The sequence below is a fragment of the Scomber japonicus genome, chromosome 4 (genome assembly GCF_027409825.1).
Source record: "Scomber japonicus isolate fScoJap1 chromosome 4, fScoJap1.pri, whole genome shotgun sequence".
Classification (NCBI taxonomy): Eukaryota; Metazoa; Chordata; class Actinopteri; order Scombriformes; family Scombridae; genus Scomber; species Scomber japonicus.
Genome location: NC_070581.1, coordinates 26,796,811 through 26,814,753, shown reverse-complemented (window position 1 = coordinate 26,814,753; position 17,943 = coordinate 26,796,811). Strand labels below are relative to the sequence as shown.

At 38.6% G+C, this 17,943-nt stretch overlaps 1 protein-coding gene across 1 annotated transcript; it reads right to left on the bottom strand.

Annotated features, from left to right (window-relative positions):
* Positions 1-243: 243 nt before the first annotated feature.
* Positions 244-11,280, bottom strand: dnajc11a (DnaJ (Hsp40) homolog, subfamily C, member 11a). The gene is made up of 16 exons (XM_053317398.1): positions 11,165-11,280; positions 9,050-9,179; positions 8,825-8,898; positions 7,243-7,344; positions 6,986-7,114; positions 6,741-6,863; positions 6,485-6,558; positions 6,194-6,383; positions 5,990-6,075; positions 5,664-5,780; positions 3,614-3,769; positions 3,416-3,485; positions 3,079-3,136; positions 1,872-2,014; positions 1,551-1,680; positions 244-1,212 (listed from the first exon to the last, which is right to left on the bottom strand). The coding sequence occupies exons 1-16, from the start codon at positions 11,234-11,236 to the stop codon at positions 1,187-1,189; spliced, it is 1,680 nt and encodes a 559-aa protein (XP_053173373.1). The 5' UTR covers positions 11,237-11,280; the 3' UTR covers positions 244-1,186.
* Positions 11,281-17,943: the final 6,663 nt, after the last annotated feature.

Sequence of the window (17,943 nt, the reverse complement as noted above, 5' to 3'; positions counted from 1 at the left end):
GGAGGAATGATTAAAGCAACAAAACCTCTTTCAGTGTTTATATGGGCACCTTACTGTTAATGTTATAATTTACATGTTTTTTTTGCTTTGAAAGGTCAAACTGTCTGCTGACTATTAGGAAACATAGTAAAGTTTTTTCTTATCTTTCATCTACTGTTACAATACTGTCATGTACTCTGTCTCAGGCCCTCCTAAGTGAGGCCAATATATTTTACCTCTGATACACATACAGTAGTCTTTACACACACACACCTTTTTAATTGTATTGATCATCTGGGTTTATAATTCATTGGTTACATTCAGTTGTCAAACCATCAAATCATGTCATGTCATGCATCCTGGAAAACATATTTTGGTAAAAATAGATTGTGTCTCGTGATTAAATTGTCAAACTCAATTTGAGTTTTCAAAAGAAGTAAACCTCTTTTGATCTTGTAGTGTCTTCAGTTCATCCATTATTCTTCCGTTTGTGGCGCGCAAACTGGCAAACAACTGAAGGGATCATTCAGACTTCACTGTTACAGTTTGACTGACAGAGTATGTTTAAAAATCTGCATGTAGTCATCATCTGAAGATATCGGCATGAAGAATCTTTCTTCATCAGATCAGGGCCAATAAACATTTTTCATATGCAATTTCTCCAAATGCCTCAAAAACATTAACAATGTTCAATATTAGGTTTTAACCAAAAATCCAAATAATTTCATTAAGTGTTACAAAAAACCCCAAAACAATACCAAAATGGCTATACAACATGAGAGAGACTGAGATTTTTAATAATATGGCAAATAAACAGAGGTGCATTCATGTCTTCAATCACATAGGCACTGCAGTTTGTGTACAATACAGTACATAGAACTCGGTCATAAATTACAAGCCCTACCAAAAATAAATGGACACCAATGAGGCTAGAAGACCTGTTAAATGAGATGGCAGCCATTGATTTTGGTGTCACATTAGAATTTCAAGCAGGCCATAACCCTGTCCATGGATACTGAATTAGGATCAATCCAGTCTGTGATGGTTTCACTCTGCTCTGCATATTTGAACGAACGATATAAAGACAAAAGATAAATGCACAATTTCTGAGAAACAAGGAGAGATCCATGTCGTATCTAAAACAGAGGTTTATCCATCTTCTGTCAAACAGCTGAGAGATGTGTCTTTTTGGTCAGCAGAGGAGCCCCTATGTGTCTGCATCAATCCTGTGAGCTGTGCGGAGGACAAGAACAAAGAAGTCAGGTATAATGCTGCTGGCAGGCACATGAAAGTGGCAGGTAATACAGCTCTGTGAAATTTAGGAGACATTCTCAAAGTGGAGATAAAATATTTTAAGATATGTTGCATCAAACTACAAAGTGTTCAAGTTAATTTCCCCCGCTGTCAGTTACCTCTACATCTGACACAAGGGCACGTTAGACTCGTTCAAGAGAGTATATGATCAACCACATCATTAACCTGCACTGAAGTAGCTAAACACTATAGTGATGGGGGCAAAAATGTGACACAGTCTCTCTATGAGAGAGTGATTGTGCCTCGCTGAGACTTACATTGCTTTGGTATCCTGAGTGGTTCCGTGTCTCCTGACAGGACTTGATGCATGACTCCGCGGAACTGATACAGCACCTTCAGGCTCTTCTCCTCCCCCACACAGGGGTCGTAGAAGCCAGGGAGTCCTGACTAAAAAGACAAAACACAAGGTCATGTAGAAACTGTAAACACACAAATAGATTTATAACCAGTATTTGTGATGGATGTATTAGTATATTTTATACAACAGGAAAATACATTATGATTATGGCAGAAAAAAACTAGTCTATCGTGTAGGTTTTGGATGACTTTGGCGGGTTGGAATTTGGAAATGTACGTACCTTTGTAGTCTCAGTCAGGATGAGCTTTGAATCTTTCACCAGACACTGCAGTGGCACAGTCACATCGATGACTTTTGCCCTCTCGTGTTTTCTACTATTGTCTGTCACGAACTTGCCGTACCAGGCGTTGAGGATGATGAGGCCTGATTTTTAGGAAGCATCATCAAGAACAGTGTGAATCAAACTGGAAATGTTATGCATTAATGTGGTATGTTAATGTGTTCCCAAATGCAAATTAGTCACTAAACTGTCATACTTAAGTTCATTTCAGAAATCCCAAGGATGACAGATCATGTAGATTTTTACAACACAGTCGAACATGAACCAGCACTACTTTTCATCTCACTTGCTATTACATTTGGTCGCACCGTTAAGAACAGAACCTATAATAATTTCTTAAATTCACCTTGCAAGTGCAAAAACAAAAACACAAGCACAATTTTTTTTATTTGTAAGCTATGCAGACAACAATGTTACCATTTGGTGGAGTGTAGTCCACTGAATGCAGACGAACAGCTGTGTGACTGTCATTTCACACACTGTTATTAACTGTTATCTAACAAGTGCAAAGTGTAGGAGACCTCTGATGATACTAAAATCTAAGCAACCTCTACAGTGACAGGTGCTATAAGCCAATTATCACTTGCCAAACTCCCCAGGTGGAAATTATACTGTCTGCTGAGAGCTTTTTGTTAGTGTACTTATCAAAGGCAAACTAAAAAGCCCCAATTATCAGCAGTCAAAATAGAGGCTGGAGGGTCATTAAAAAATCCACTGAAACATATTTCTCTATTAACCATTTTAACCTTGTTTAAAAAGCTACCCATATCCCCACAAAATCACCCTGAATACCCTGGATATCAGTGGCCACACAGTAAGTGTCCTATACTACAATTAAAAGGCTTTAGTTTGGATTTTCTGATGTATGAACTGGTAATTTATAAGGAGCAGAAAACTTAACAGTGAGTGATCTTTTTTTTTTTTTTGCCAGTAGAAGACTGGTTTTGTTTCATGTAGTTAAAAAAACAGGGCACTGTATCTCAGAAATTACACTACTCTGTGCGCAACATTCAACCAGGCATCAATGCATTTCACCTAAAATGTATGAAAAGCAGTTGAGGATCTAAGAGAATCAAATAGTTTCACAACCTGCTTAAAAAACATTATTCTGAGGATAAGCTCATCCTTTAAATATTACTGATCTTACCCATTCTAGACTCCTCAGCTTCAATAATCCTGCGCACAGACTCCTGCATGAGTAAGACCTTTACAGATGAAAAAAAAAGGCACGGGGAGAGAGAGAGAAAGGAAGACAGACACAAACAATGAGATTTCACATCATATGGATTATACTAATGAATTTCACTAAGGCTTTGCATCTTATCTAATCCCATCTCAGCCCATTTGTTACTACAGATTTCTGACTGGTGTGGGGCTTGTAATACATCTTGACAGTCACGCACAATACCTGCATCTCTTATCTAACACCGAAGCACGATACAGGATTGGCATCACAGCTACATGAAGACCTATAAAATACTCACAGCAGCCTCTGCCTCTTGTTTCTTCTTCGTTATGTTAGAGGCCGAGCTCTCTCGCTGCTTCTCCAAGTCTCTGTTGAGTTAAAAGATAAATGGAGGAATAAAATGAGCTCATAAAATCTGGCCATAATAATACATGTGGCGCTTCTTCCAATAACATTTCTTGCATGAAACAACCAACATAAAGCAGGGATTTCTTACTGTTCCTTCTGGGCTCGCACGTAGGGCCGAATAATTAGTTGCTGGAGGGCGAGGTAGACAACCAGTGGTCCAACTGTGGCGTAAAATACAGCACTAGGCATGAGTTGGTCGGTCAGGTGAATAGGGAAGAAATACGTCTGGCTGGCTCTGTTTAGTCTGCAGGGAGAGAGAGTTGGTTTCATATTTATATCCAAACGGCTAAATGCTAACTCCATGTAATATTTGTGGGAAATTTTCTCTGAATATGACAGAACATTAAAGGATAGATTCACATTTTTTAAAGTTTTGCTTGCTGTAATCATTCCTCCTGTTCATACTGACCATAAGAAGATAATGTAATTGATGGGTGACAAAATCCACAGTTTATCTGAAGACAATGCCAGGCTTCATATTAGGCAATATTAGGCTTAGGGATTGTAAGTGATTCAGGAATGTCTTGCTAAGTAAGGCGAAAAGGGAATTGTGGTAATCAAGATGGAAGGAATTAAACGCATGTATAATCATCTCCATCTCACCACTCAGGCCCATTATGTACATAATGGGCCTGAGTTAAGCAATGTTTTTCAGCTGTTAGAAACAGGAGCGAACAACATAATCACATGCTGGTCAAGATTTAAAGCCTGGTTCCATGGAAACGCCCAGATTATGGAGGGTCGGTTTAACAGTGGATGATAAAGACTCAAGAATTTCCATCACCTTCGAGACAATGTCATCAGGAAAAAAAAATTGAGAACTTAATTAGCAGTAGAAAATGATCTGCCATCCAATCTATTATAGAGTTGAGATACTTCAGTATAACCGTTTTTCTGACCCACTGCCTGAGCCTCTCCATCAATATAAAGTGGTCCACAATATCATAAGCAGCACTGAGTTGTAATGATACCAATAAAAAAAAAAAAAAAACATTCTCCTGCATCACCCAGATTTAACAGATCATTTGGGACTCTGAGAAAAGTTGTTTCTATTGAATGCAAGCAACAGAAACCAGACTAAAACATGTCAATAATGTTGTGTTCATCTTAGCTACTTAGCAACTACTTTGCTAAGTAGCCTTAGCTATAAAAAAAACAACCATTTAGAAATAGGCCTTTTAGTTCTGAGGCAAAGATTACAGATTAGTGTGTTTTTTTGAGAAGTGGATAAACAGCAGCTTGTTTAAAATAAGTCGGGCTATGACCAGATGTCAATGAGTTATTGATTATAAAGAGCACACACGGACCGATGGAATCAATAAGATTTTTTAACAAAGAATGCCAAGGGAACTAGAGGAGCACAAACCAGATTTGTGAGTTTTTGTAATGAGATTGGAGGATTGGAGAAAAACTGTCCAGGACTGTTAGCCGGGAAGGGCGAGGGGTTGTGGGCTTAAAAAAAAGGGAATGATGTTTGCTTGTTTACCAATCTTGCCAACAAAGAAGCAAAGAAAGTTGTTGAAAACTACAAAACTAGAACAGCAAGTGATGGTAGGACAGACAGTGTTACTGCTGGGGTCAAACAGGATTTTGGGATAACATTGACTATTTGATATAAGGTTAGAAAACTATGTAGCTCTGGCATCCTTAACCATGCTATTAAAATGTGCTGAAGGTTCTGATTACAGCAAGACAAACATTGTGTTAATGACTTGAACCAATCCTTTAAAGGAATACTAAAGTAACTAAAGTTCAATTATTCTCAGCTCAACACATCAAAGTAAGAAAAACCTGCCACTTTCCAGGTCAGACAGGAGAGTGAATTGTGTGCTTATTTCTTACATGTTAAGACAATTTATTGTGTGATATGTTCAGTCAGTCTGTAAGTGTCCAAAAATAATAATAATAAAAACATACTCTATATGTATATTTGCACATGCTTTTAAAATCATATCCCTGGACCAAATGTGTCCAATTCTGACATGTATACCACATCACAGACGCAGTTTTAAAAAATTAAATTAACTGGCTGACACAATGTTACATCATGACTCCAATGGGCAATCATGGCAGTAGTGTTTTTAGGAAAACCTCCTCCTTTCCTCAAATAGGAAAATGGAGCAAAGAGCAGCACTCACTTGATCTTGAGGGAGACTCCTTGGGGCACTCCCACGCTGACAGTGGCCCCCAGGACGCTGTGTCGACTGATCTTCCTCTCAGCGCCGTACTCCACCACAGTCCCAAAGAAACCTGATCTGCAACATAAAAAAGACACAGTCACTACCTCCTCTACCTGCAGTCAAACTTTAATTTAAGCTGTCAAATTACTTACACCAATTGCACATTTTAATTGGATTGAAATTTGAGTAGCTGCAAAAAACAAATTCATACTAAAAACAAATTATGACCTACAACGGTGATCTTATGTTTTCCAAATAGCACATACTGCATTTTGACAACGTACTTTACTGAGCCCTTAATCTTCGTCTGATCATCATCCTGGAACTTGTACTGGTAGCTCATCATCATAAAAGTATGAGGAATACCGAGCTGCAGAGACAAAAAGGAAATGATAATGATCATTTTGGCACAACTGTGACAAACAGCTGTTGATTTAACGGTGTCTCGGCCAACATTAAAAGTTAAATATGACTGCTGGCTTGCTAACCTGCATTGCGAAGGTGAAATGACTGCTCTTGGTATCCCTGACTACGCTGGTGTTCATAGATGACTGGACCCCCCAGCGCCACTGCAGGTAGCCCATAGTGTTCTTGTCTAGGTGACGGGCCAGCACTGTGGTAACCCCAGGACGAACGCCTCGGGATGAAAACTGGAGTCCACACTGAGCTGTCACGAAGCTGAGGCAACAAAAAAAAAGGAAGATATGTCACCGACTTCTTCACGTTGTAGTGAAAACAACGATTATTGATTTTCTTTTCTCTCATATTTTTAGACATACAAGCGAGGTGTCAAGTTTCGAAAAATCTTCATTCCGAGGAGAGGTCCATGTGTGTCTCCGGCTCCAAACTCTACCTGCGTACACACAAGACAAAAAAAAAAAAAACATCATTTCAAATCTTAAGACATCAATTCCTGTTGTACCACATAGACATAGACAACTCTATTTGTGACATAGTCAGAGAAACAAAAGTGTGCTATTTATAGTGTACGTTACAAGATCAGTGCATGTGGTGCCCAGTAAGAATGCAGCATACCTCTCCCCACCCCTTAGCCGAGGTGACTCTTCTCAAGGCCAAGTTAATGGTGCCACCTCCATTTCCGTTGTGGGTTGACAAGGAGCCAGACAAAATGGCTGTGTCGGTCGTGGTGAGAGGAGCCTGTAGTAGAACACATACAACAACTGTAAAGAATTAGCTCAAACATCTTTCCTTACAACTAGCGGAGGTTTGATTCATCCAAAACCACATCATTGTAAATATCATGCAGAGCAATGTTTTACCTCTATGGATTGTGATATGTGCATCTTGTTGATTTCCACATGTGGCACGCCCCCTCCGACCATATCCTCGTAGTCTTCCTCATAATGGTCAAAGAGGTCTGTGGCATCAATACCCACACTAATCGTTCCCTGTGTATTATATGATCAGGAAACAATACTGTGTTCATGAATAATGTATATTACATGCACAGATTCCTAATGACTCTTTAAACCACATTGAGTTGTATATGAGGCTTGTTATCTACCCCCATGCATACCTTTGGGTTGGTCCTTTGCTGAAGCCTTCTCTCTTCTCTCTCTATCTGAAGACGCTCGTACTCTTCTCGAATCTCTGCAGGGGTTCTTTTTCTCTCCACCACCTGGAGTCAGAAGATAGGATTTGAATGCAAAGGAAATGGTAGATTGGCTGCTTCACAGGTGGCAGATAAAAAAAAAAAGCTGCAGTAGAAGAAATTTCACAACCCCCTATGTTCTTTCTGTGAAAATATTTATAAGTGTCATAATTTTTTTTACTGTCAAGCTCATACCAGTGGTTTTTAGAGAAGCAAAACAAAAAGTATTTCATGCCGGTTAAGCAGTTGAAAGTCTTATAGTAAGAATGCAGGTTTTATGTCCTGAGACTGCAATGCCCAAAATCTGTTTGTTTATTAATGCCATATATACAGTAGATATATGGTTTATACTCCTTGATTCACTGTGTATTCTTCCACTAAGTACGTTATTCTCAAGAGGAAGGCGGTAAAAGGATTAACCACATTAAGAGCTGGCTCATTTTATGCACATCATTTCTTTTGATGTGCTTCTGATGTGTCCATTTGAGTGCTACATGTCAGACTACCAGCTCAGTGGAATCATGAATTGCACTACTTGAATGGATAGGCATTTAAAAAAAGGTAATATCATATTTTTAAGGCTGCTTGCCACCAAAGTCATATGAAAAATGAAATTTTAGACTTGTGTATGCAGCCCTGCTTCCTAACCTTTTCAGGCCTTTATAATGCAGCAATGTCTACTTCTGACCCCTCGTAACCAGCTTCATTTATGTACCAGTTGTAACCAGTTTCTATATTTGATTTTTTGTTTGTTTTTAACTTCGATGAATTCACACAAAAAAAGCAAAGATTTGAGTCAAGAAAATAAATCCTCTGAATTGAGAACCACTAATCTCAAGCATACCAAATGACAAGCAAGATGTGCATAAATGTGTAATTTATAAAACATATTGATTTGTTGAAGTTGTCAAGAACCTAAAGAAATGTTCAGTCCAGACTAAACCTGGTATGGATTATAAGGAAGCATATGCCTTTTTTTCTCTTTAAACCTTGATTCTACTGACCCATGGTTTCAAATGGAAACACGCTACCCAGATCACTCCGGAGGAAGGCAAGAAAGCCAGAAACATTTGGTGTGTTCAGGTGTACTGTGGAAGAGTTGCCTCTTTAATGTTGATGGCCTTGCTCTGAAGCTCACATTGATCTGCACCTCACTGTGTGCGCTTTCTCAGAGTTTAAATGAAAATTGCAAACCCATACTGAATTTTTCCACACAGATAGACATGTGGAATAGATTTTTTTTTTTTTTTTTGTTACATGACATTTGGTTCTGTTTGCAGTTGGCTAGCAAAACACATATGACATTTATAATAAATTCAACACAAAGTAGTTTTAAAAATGTATAAGACGATCGTGGTTGTGAAATTTAGTTGGAAGCGACTTAAACTGCACGTCCGAGAGTCGTCAGAGTATGTTTTTTGCTCTTAGTAAATAGTAAACTGTCAACTCTAACATCAAGTGCTGGCTTATTTGAGGGATTACGTTCTTAAGTCACTAATGGACTTACCTCCCATCCTTCAACATCGAGACCTCGCTTGCCATAGATATCATAGATAGCTCGGGCCTGTGGGTCACTAAGCACTGTAAAGAGATGGATTACCATTAATAATGTGAACAAACAGTAGAAATTGTTTATGAATCTGAATGTGTCAATGAGGATCATAAAATGTTCAACGCGTCTGCTTCACGTGCACACCTGACGACTGATTGATGCGACCGTAGCTTTTCTTACCTTCATAAGCTTCGTGTACGAGGTTAAAAAGCTGTTGTGCCTGTAGCTTGAGCTCAGGATCCCGGTGTTTGTCTGGGTGATACAACATGCATAATCGCCTGTATGCCGCTTTAAGCTCATCCTGTGTTGCCTGAAGCACAACATTGAGACAGAAACAAAACAAACACGTGTGACAAAACTTTAGGAGAAACTTGATCAAAAACATACAAAGTATTCAGTATAATGTCGCTACAGCTGAACCCACCTATTACTAACTTAATTTACTAATGATCCGGCACTTGATTTGGTCTCCGAACTAGGACTGCGACTAATGATTACTGTCATTATCAATTTAGTCTGTTGATTATTTTCTTGATTAATCTATTCCATAAAATGTCAGAAAATTGTGAAAAATGTCGATCACTGTTTCCCAAATCCCAAGGTGATGACTTCAAATGTCTTCAAATGTCTTCAAATGTCTCGACCAACAGTCCACAACCAATAGATATTCAATTTGCAGTCATAGATGACTTAAAAAAAAACAGAAAATAAAATTTGAGAAGCGCAATCAGGGTATTGTTTTCTTAATAAATGACTCAAAATTAAGTTAAGTAATTATTAATATAGTTGGAGATTAATTTAATAGTAGGCAACAAATGAATTAATCATTGTAGCTCTACTATGAAGACAGCTGTAGTGCCATTTCAGGGTGTAGATGACTTGTGACAAAACAGTCTAGACATTAAGTTGCTGATGTTGCTGAAATTCAGACTAATTACATTGTTGTGAGACTGACTGGTACAAAAGGTCATCTATCACAGTCTATTCATAAAAAATTAATCTGGACTCCTGCCAACTAAACACATTTAATTTGTGAGATCATGGACATAAGAGACCTTGAGTCATTTGAGTTGTACTTTTACTGTAAAGAGATCAGTTACACTTTTTTTTTTAACCTATCATTGAATTCAAGTTTATCATGTAAACAAGATTTTTAGTTGGCTTTTATAAAGCTGTAGCAGTTTTTAGATTCACAGTGAATGAAAGGTGCAGTATAAATGAAGGGCATTATTATGATTACGGCCCGACCCATACTAGATTTTTGGGTAAAAAAATTCCTATATCAATATATCGGCTGATAATCTTGTATATACAGAATCTATACATTAACACACATTTCCTTTCAAATGTGGTTAACAAACACTTGTGCCAAAGGTATGTAATGGAGATTGTGATATTTTACATTTTAAAAATAAACTCAATTTTTATAAAATGACATTAGTGCACTATATTGTTATATATATTGACTAGTGTTCCTAATAAATAATGTCCACTCCATTAGCATACATGAGAGGGACAAAATATTAGGAGGACCACCACTTAGTACAGCCTTAGTAATAAACATAACATAGAATTGAAACAAAAACACATATGAACTTAAAACAGTTGTTGTTTGATTTAATTAGATTGCACAGGTGTACCAAATGAAGTGGATGGTGACTTTAACGCCGATGCTCTGCTTATGATTAATGAACATTAATTCTGTTTTTTCTCTCAATACTTTTCTCTTACATGCTCACTTGACTTTATGTAAATTATAAGAACATTTTAATTGTTGTTTGTTCAGTCAGTCAACAAAGCAGCACGTCTGTCTACCACAAAGTCGATTTTAATTATGTAAACATATGTCATTTTCACATGTGGCAGATATTCAGAGTGTAATCTGATGATGGTCAACCTTTACAGTTGCACTCATACAGTTACATGGTAGCATTAGCTGGTTAGCACAGTCCATGAGATAATTATGAAAGTGAAAATAACTTTAACATCAGTCGCCAGATTACCACAGTAACGCACGACTCTGCAAATTACTTAATGAACTGAACGCTCCTGTTTGTAAAAGTGGCCAACATGATGCAACCTGTTGTATGTCTTTGCAAAAAAAAAAAAAAAAAGTGTGCAGCCGAAGAGTCACACCACAAGAAACCAATGTCGAGGGTCACAAGCTAGCCCACCTAGCTAACATTAACTCCGATTATTCGGGCTGTCGCTTCACGTTAACCCGAGAAAGCTTAAAGGATGACTGCGACGTTTGTACGCGCAGACATCCATTCAGATCCCAGCTGTGTAGCATACCTCTCTCCTGACATTCAACAGGGAATAGTAGTCATCATTGCAGATCTCATCATCGTCCAAGGCAGACGCCATGTTTACACCCGGTCATCGCTTCTTCTTCGGCTCATTTACGCCGCGCCATCACTTCGCTGCGCACTCTGTCGCCCCCTTGTGTCTGGGATGAATAAACACACACAAAAAACGACTTTTTAATTCACGCTTGTTTATGTTGTGTGTTATCATTTTTGAAGTGTTATAAATGTGCAGCTATTTGACTTAGTTGGTATAAAGAGCGGTGCTGAAAGGTCTGATTCCAGTATAACATCTAAAGTGTCATTTTAACCAAAACTGCCAAACCTCTTAGACAATTTATCTGCTGAGAATAGGTTTGCTATATCACTAGAGGCTGGTCATGAAGGGAACTCAGGAGTGTCCTGCATAATGAGGACCACCCATTGTACAGTGTTTTTAGTGAGCTGAAGAGCTACTTTACTGACAGACTTTTAATGCCATGGTGCTCTTCAGAAAGATTTAGAAGGTCCTTTTTTGCTGGTGCAGTTTAGTCTTTTTCTTTTTTTTTTTTTTTTTTAACAAAAACTGTTGTTGACTGATTTGATGTTGATGTTGTGCTTTGCGCTTATCTTGCACTGCCTAAGTCGTGTAACCTATGTTTCCTTCCTGTATGTTGTTTGTCTTTGTGTAAGGGTGACATTCAGTTTCCTCTCTAGGGGATTAATAAAGTACCTCTTATCTTATCTTCTATCTATCTCTACTTTTAAATATCTTGAAACATTCTTTAAAAAGGCTTTTATATCTGTATGAATGTAATTTCATTTCATTTATCCCATTCATATTTTTTAAGCATTATTGTTTTATAGTATTTTATACTCCAAGTAGCTTTTTTATGAAGCAAAGTGCTATATAAATAAAGTTTAATTCTGCTACTAACCATTTTAAATTTCGCCCATTATGTTTCAATGTAAACGTGAATACATAAATATCACTGAATTTGACATTTTAGATAAAAAATCATCTTCATACAGTGTCATATTCCCGATATTAAAATATGAACATGCATTGTTTAGAAGGTGGATGGGATACATGCATTCATGCTGTTCTAAAAGGGTGGGCTTGTTGTCTGCATCCTATCCACCTAGAAGCAATTAAGGCAAAGGGCGAGACAATCACTTCAGCACATTAGGTATTTCATTAGCTGATTATTACTTTCCTTGCAATAACAAAGCCGTTGACTGTACAAGGCGCGACGGAGCAGCAGGCAGCAGAGGAGCTGTCCTTTCAGCACCACCGCCTCAAACTATACACTGCGTTTCAGCACTGACCGTCCACAGCCTGTTAATATAGGATGACGGCTGTTCTTAAGTGCTGTAGTTGAGTGCCAAAACCAAAGTCTATTAAGTACAATGATTTGTAATTCGATTGCCTGTAGTCATTTAACGTTGCCGTACAATTTGTCAAGGCTGTATGTAACTGCGACATAATGATAGAAGTTTTCAAATCTGTGCGTCACCCCGACCAATCAGTACCTGACAGAAATGTTGAGGTGTGCTCCACCGGGTTGGATCCACCTCCTGTAAATTCCTGCGGTCGGAATTGCTGCGTTTAAGGACCAGCCTCCAGCAGGCTATTAAGCTGCCACTATCCATAATCAGTGAGGTCTACAAGGGAACAAACTAGTCTCCGGGCTTTCAGATATAAACAGACATCTGACACTTGATTGGCAGATTGTGCAGACATATGCCTACTATTGTTTAAAACGTTTCAAGTGTTTCGTTTTTTTTTTTTTAATATGTCTGTGCCCAAGAATCCCCTGGAAGGAAACCAGTATCCTGCATCCGAGTGAAAATAAAGTAAACTGAGCTTTTAAATCAAAACAAGCAAAAATGATTCTGTTATTGATAATTATGTAAAAATATAATTATATGCAAAATGGATCTCTGTTAGTTGTATGGAACAGATCAGACAACCATTATCAAGTTTGATCAAAATACTTATCTCTACAGATAGCCAATGTTTTTTACATATATAAAACTTAATAAAGACCATTAAGCAGTTAATTTAGGTTAATTAGGCAATGGGCTGTTTGGTATCGCTCAGGTATCTAGTGTTAAACAACTTTAGTGGGGCGGCTCAAAGACAATCATTTAACACTCCCATTGTAATTAGTTTTAATTGAGTATAAAAGATGCACTGAACATGAAGTAATTTCCTTTTAATATAATAACGCGTCATCAGCTTTAAACTAAAGCGTCATGCCAGACCTGCAGCGTCTCTGAGCTTTTTTAAATTCACTGTTAAAAAAAAAAAAAGAAAAAAGAAAAGAGAGAGAGAGAGAGAGAGAGAGAGAGAGAGAGAGGAAAGAAAGAAAAAAAAACACGGCTGGCGGTGCCAAGGTGATTGGAGATGTGTTTTTCATCCCGGAGCCTCTCTGTCAGTCACCGCCTCACAGCCAATGATAAGTTCGCCTCGGTCGGACCGACTCGCCGCTTGCTCCTCCGGTCCCTCCTCGTGCTGTCCTCACCGTGCACGCGCGTGGTACCCACGGTCGTGAGGAGGAGGAGGATGTTGCGCGTGAAGGGGAAATGGCTGCCGAAAACAAGCCGGAAGGTAAGAGAAATATAATGGGATTAATTTACTAGTATGACCGCCGTGTGATTTTAGGAACAGTCGCAACTCTGACACAAGCGAGAGGACAAGTGGAGAAATTTTTGGGCTGAAAAAGGCTCCGCTATTTTCCTCCGAATAGGCTGCTAAAACGTGGAGACATCACCTAGCCAGCTAATATTAGCTTGCTTTCTAGCCAGCTGCTATTCCCATCGTAGCACCACATCTAAAGCACCACCACCACCACCACGGGGACAAATAGTCAGCGTGGTTAAAAGTAACGCGTTTACCGTGTGTTTTGCTCCGGATGCTTATCAAGAGACGAGCAAATTCAAGTTGTTAACAACAAGGCTAAGTTAATGACAACATGTCATTGGCATCGACTAACTTCTTCCCTTATTACCCAGCTTTAAAAAAGCGGCTCGGTTGTGGTAGTTTATGTGTCAATACGACTGTCCTCTACAGCCGCTGTTTGCAGCTTGTTTTGAAGGCATTGCGATAATCATTATGGCATGTCTGTTTTAAAACGTACAAGTCGAGTTTTATATATTTTTTCCCCCCCTCGTCTTGTAGAGGGTCGTTCAGTTCCCCCTTGAAGCGCGATGTTTTTTTTTTCTTTGGCATTCAGCGGATAGTGTTTGCGAGTGAGAAGTGATGTTTTCCTTTTTTAAAATCAGCCGATTATGTTCTCCAAATTCCAATTAGGCTAATAGTACTTGGCCTATATTTGGTGTTTTTTTTTTTGAGACACGGACAACCACAACGTTGTAATGCCCGCTCCGCTTGTAATGCCCTATCGCGCTGGAAATGAAATGCCATCACACCAGAGGAAACAGGGAGCATGGAGAGTAGGATTTCCAGCAGCACTGCCTGCCCATTTACACTACTTTACACATAGGACAAAATGATGACTTTTTTTTTTTCCCCGAGCTTATTTCACACGGCTCACTAACTTAAAATGAAACCCATTAGACTTACTTAGTGGGTATATTTTACTGCGAAACATATCCATAAGAGATCTGCTTCTATTCAGATAGGCCCATGGAGTATTTGGGTGAGTAATTAAACTATGACTGTATAAAAATAAAGATAGGATAAAATAGATAAATTGCAAAATGGCTAGTTTTCTTGGCAGCTTTCCACTTTTAAGGGTATTTGATCCAGACTGGAGTAAGTTATGTATTTACAATCTCTGTTTTATATTTGATATGGGTGAAAATCCTAAAACATAGCAACTTCAATTCAGATTTTTGACAAATCTCCTGGATAATGATGAAGCTTGTTAAACTGGCTTTAATCTTGTTTATGTTGATGTTAAGTTGCTTCTTATGGACTAAACTAACTATAATAACAATGGTTCACAACTTGTGAGTTTTTAGGTTTTGTAATGAGCATAATTAAGCGTAATTATGGTCGTTAATACAATATGCTATTGCATTTTTTCCTAAATGTGTGGGGCTTTTTATATTTATTGATTATATTGACCCATCTGGATGAAACAAAAGAGTCATCCTAGAATTGGCTGCATAATTTGAGAAACAGTTTAAAAAAGAGATTTACATAAATCGTTAGGTCAAGCTGTTTCTGAGCTGTACATAACATATTGTTGCAGGCTCCAAAATTGAACAGACCTCCGTCAGAGTTTGGTGTCAGGAACCTCAAATGTGAATTCTTTTTGATGTGGAATTACTTTAATGTTTCAAATGAGTGTAAACAAATTACCTCCGTCCATATGAGGGGAAACGATAAAACACTGGGAATTCAGTTGTTTGAATGTCAGTGTGCCAACCACTAACCAGAGTCCCACCAGGGGGTGATGTTGAGCTACAGAAGCACATTTAGTGTATGAAGGATCTGTCTGTGGCTATGACAAAAAAATGAAGACATCTGGTTTTATGATAGTAATGACTTCACTGTGGTGTATAGTCCTAATGTATTCATCTAGATAGCTGAACTTAACAAATAGGATCCAGTTGTTAATCCCAATGCCTCTCCAACACTGGGAACTCTCACCGAAAACCCTGACTTGAAAGTCCCATTGGTGAGCAGGTTAAGTTATTTTCAGTGTTCCTGTGAGGCCGGTCAGTGGAGAAAAAAAAAGGAGGAGGAGGAGGAGGAAGGGGAGCATAGAGAGAGTGAGAGAGCTTCACACCTTCATGTAAATGCAATGTGGTCTCATGGAAGCCTGGCCCTTGAAGCTTTTACGTAGAGCTGCCATGCTGAATCTTTATTCCTTCCTGCATCTAGTTTTTTCTTAGTTCTTGGCTATTCATTAATATAGAGCATGGCATTTTTAAACATCACTGTAGCAGCTTTTACATGACATGTCCCTGGATGTCGTGTAGCTGCTGAGAGAGCTGAACAGTGTTTCCTTAACCTTTTGTCCTTGTGGTATGCAGGCAGTGCTGATCTCTCTTAGTTGGTTGGCAGGTCCTATGATGGCCCATAACAACTGAGGGTTACATCTTGTGTTAAACCCAGGGGCCATGACCCAGTCTCACTCAGTGGTGTAATGTTTACATCCTGGGGTATTTCTCTCCAGCCTAACTGATTGTCAGGGCCCTTGGGGGTGTTTTTTTTTCTTCACACTCATAAAAAGCACTGTGGGTCCGTTATTTTAAGTACAAAGCCTAGAGGGCACTGAAAAGACAGGCTTGATAGGCTTGATATGTCTTACACTGAGACTCCTCAGGATGAAAATACAGCCAGTGGTTTTTATTAATCCACCAGAGCAGAGACTCATAAAAATATTTCTGTATAAGAGCCAAATTTGAGAAAAGAAATGAATTGACATTTGTAAACACAACCTACGGTACTAACACTTGTAGGAAACATTGTTAAAGTTAAATCTGGATGCTTTTACCCTCTGAAGTTGAATCTTGATACTGTAGCATACTTTAATACTTTAATTTAAAATCAGTTAAATGCAAGGCCTAACATTACTGACGCGTAAAACTCACACAGGTGTGTTACATAAATGATATACAGTATACTTCAGGTTAATGCAGCTGGAAACTTTGGTGAACACAGAAACAATCAACACAGGTTGTTTTCTGAAACATAGTGAATTAGACCTGTAGTCTTAGCCGAGCAAAAAGTAATAAATAAATCTATTTTATTTTCAATCGGATGCAGATTCAAAAAGTTTCATGATGTTATCATTTCACTCAAAGTTCATGGTGAAACGGCAGCAAAACATCAAGTAAACACGCAGTCAGCCATTAACTTACAAAAGTGCTTGTGCAGCAATGGTATAAATATTTCTCTGCTGTTTTGTAAAGAAGGATGAATTTAACCTCCTCGTGATGTCGGACGACTTACTCTCCCAGTTTTGTGTTGAATCAGGCGGTACATTTTTTTCCCAGCCTTTTAATTGAATCAGCGAGGCGTGGATGGATGGGACCCAGGTCCGGTCTGTGGTTGCTGAGACGTATCATTCCTAATGCCTGCCTGTAATAGACCTTTACTGACTGCTTTGCACGGCCTCCACTGATTGATTGTATTGATTTTATCTAGCTTACCACTGATACAATAGGGAGTGTTATTGACCCATATCAAAGTGGGAGCTACAGAGCTACAGTGACCCTTATTACTGGCCATATTTCTTATAGAGACAAAAACTTCACTGTTTTTAAATGACAATAGACACATTCACTGTGATTTATTATAATTATGATGATTATTGTTACAATTATTAGCCTCATGTTGTGCCCAACAAGTTTGATGTGTTTTTAAATGTATTTCAAATATACTGTCTAGCCTCTGTTGATATGACTTGCATGGGGAGTTTGCTTAGTTATCACAGACTGGGACAATGCTTCTTTTCCTCGATTTTCTCTACTTTTCTCTTTGCCTCCTGAAGGACTGAAGAAAATTCGTAATCCGGATCGAATGTACAGATCAGCAGTGTGTTATGCTGGCCATGGTCCACCTAAGAGTATCAGTGATGACACAGAGACGAACAGTAAGAGTCAGTTATTAATACTGCATTGCTGCTCCAAGAGGCCACTAGCTGGCCAATCTATTATTCATTCATCGATTCATTTATTTACTTCTTGATTTCATCCGTCCCCATGCCCCCTCCTTCTTTTTATTCTCTTCCAACACAACACCTCCTCCGGCTGCTCTGTTGATTGAAGTGTCTGCTTTACGGGATCATGCTGTCAATAGCTGAAGTG

What these genes read in the sequence shown, in the direction of transcription:
- dnajc11a (XM_053317398.1), bottom strand. Translation starts at nt 11,236, where the DNA reads ATGGCGTCTGCCTTGGACGATGATGAGATCTGCAATGATGACTACTAT. An exon ending in ATTTCACCTTCGCAATGCAG is followed by an intron (nt 6,076 to 6,193) that starts GTTAGCAAGCCA and finishes TTGTCTCTGCAG; the next exon opens with CTCGGTATTCCTCATACTTT. An exon ending in TCCTGACTGAGACTACAAAG is followed by an intron (nt 1,681 to 1,871) that starts GTACGTACATTT and finishes TTGTCTTTTTAG; the next exon opens with TCAGGACTCCCTGGCTTCTA.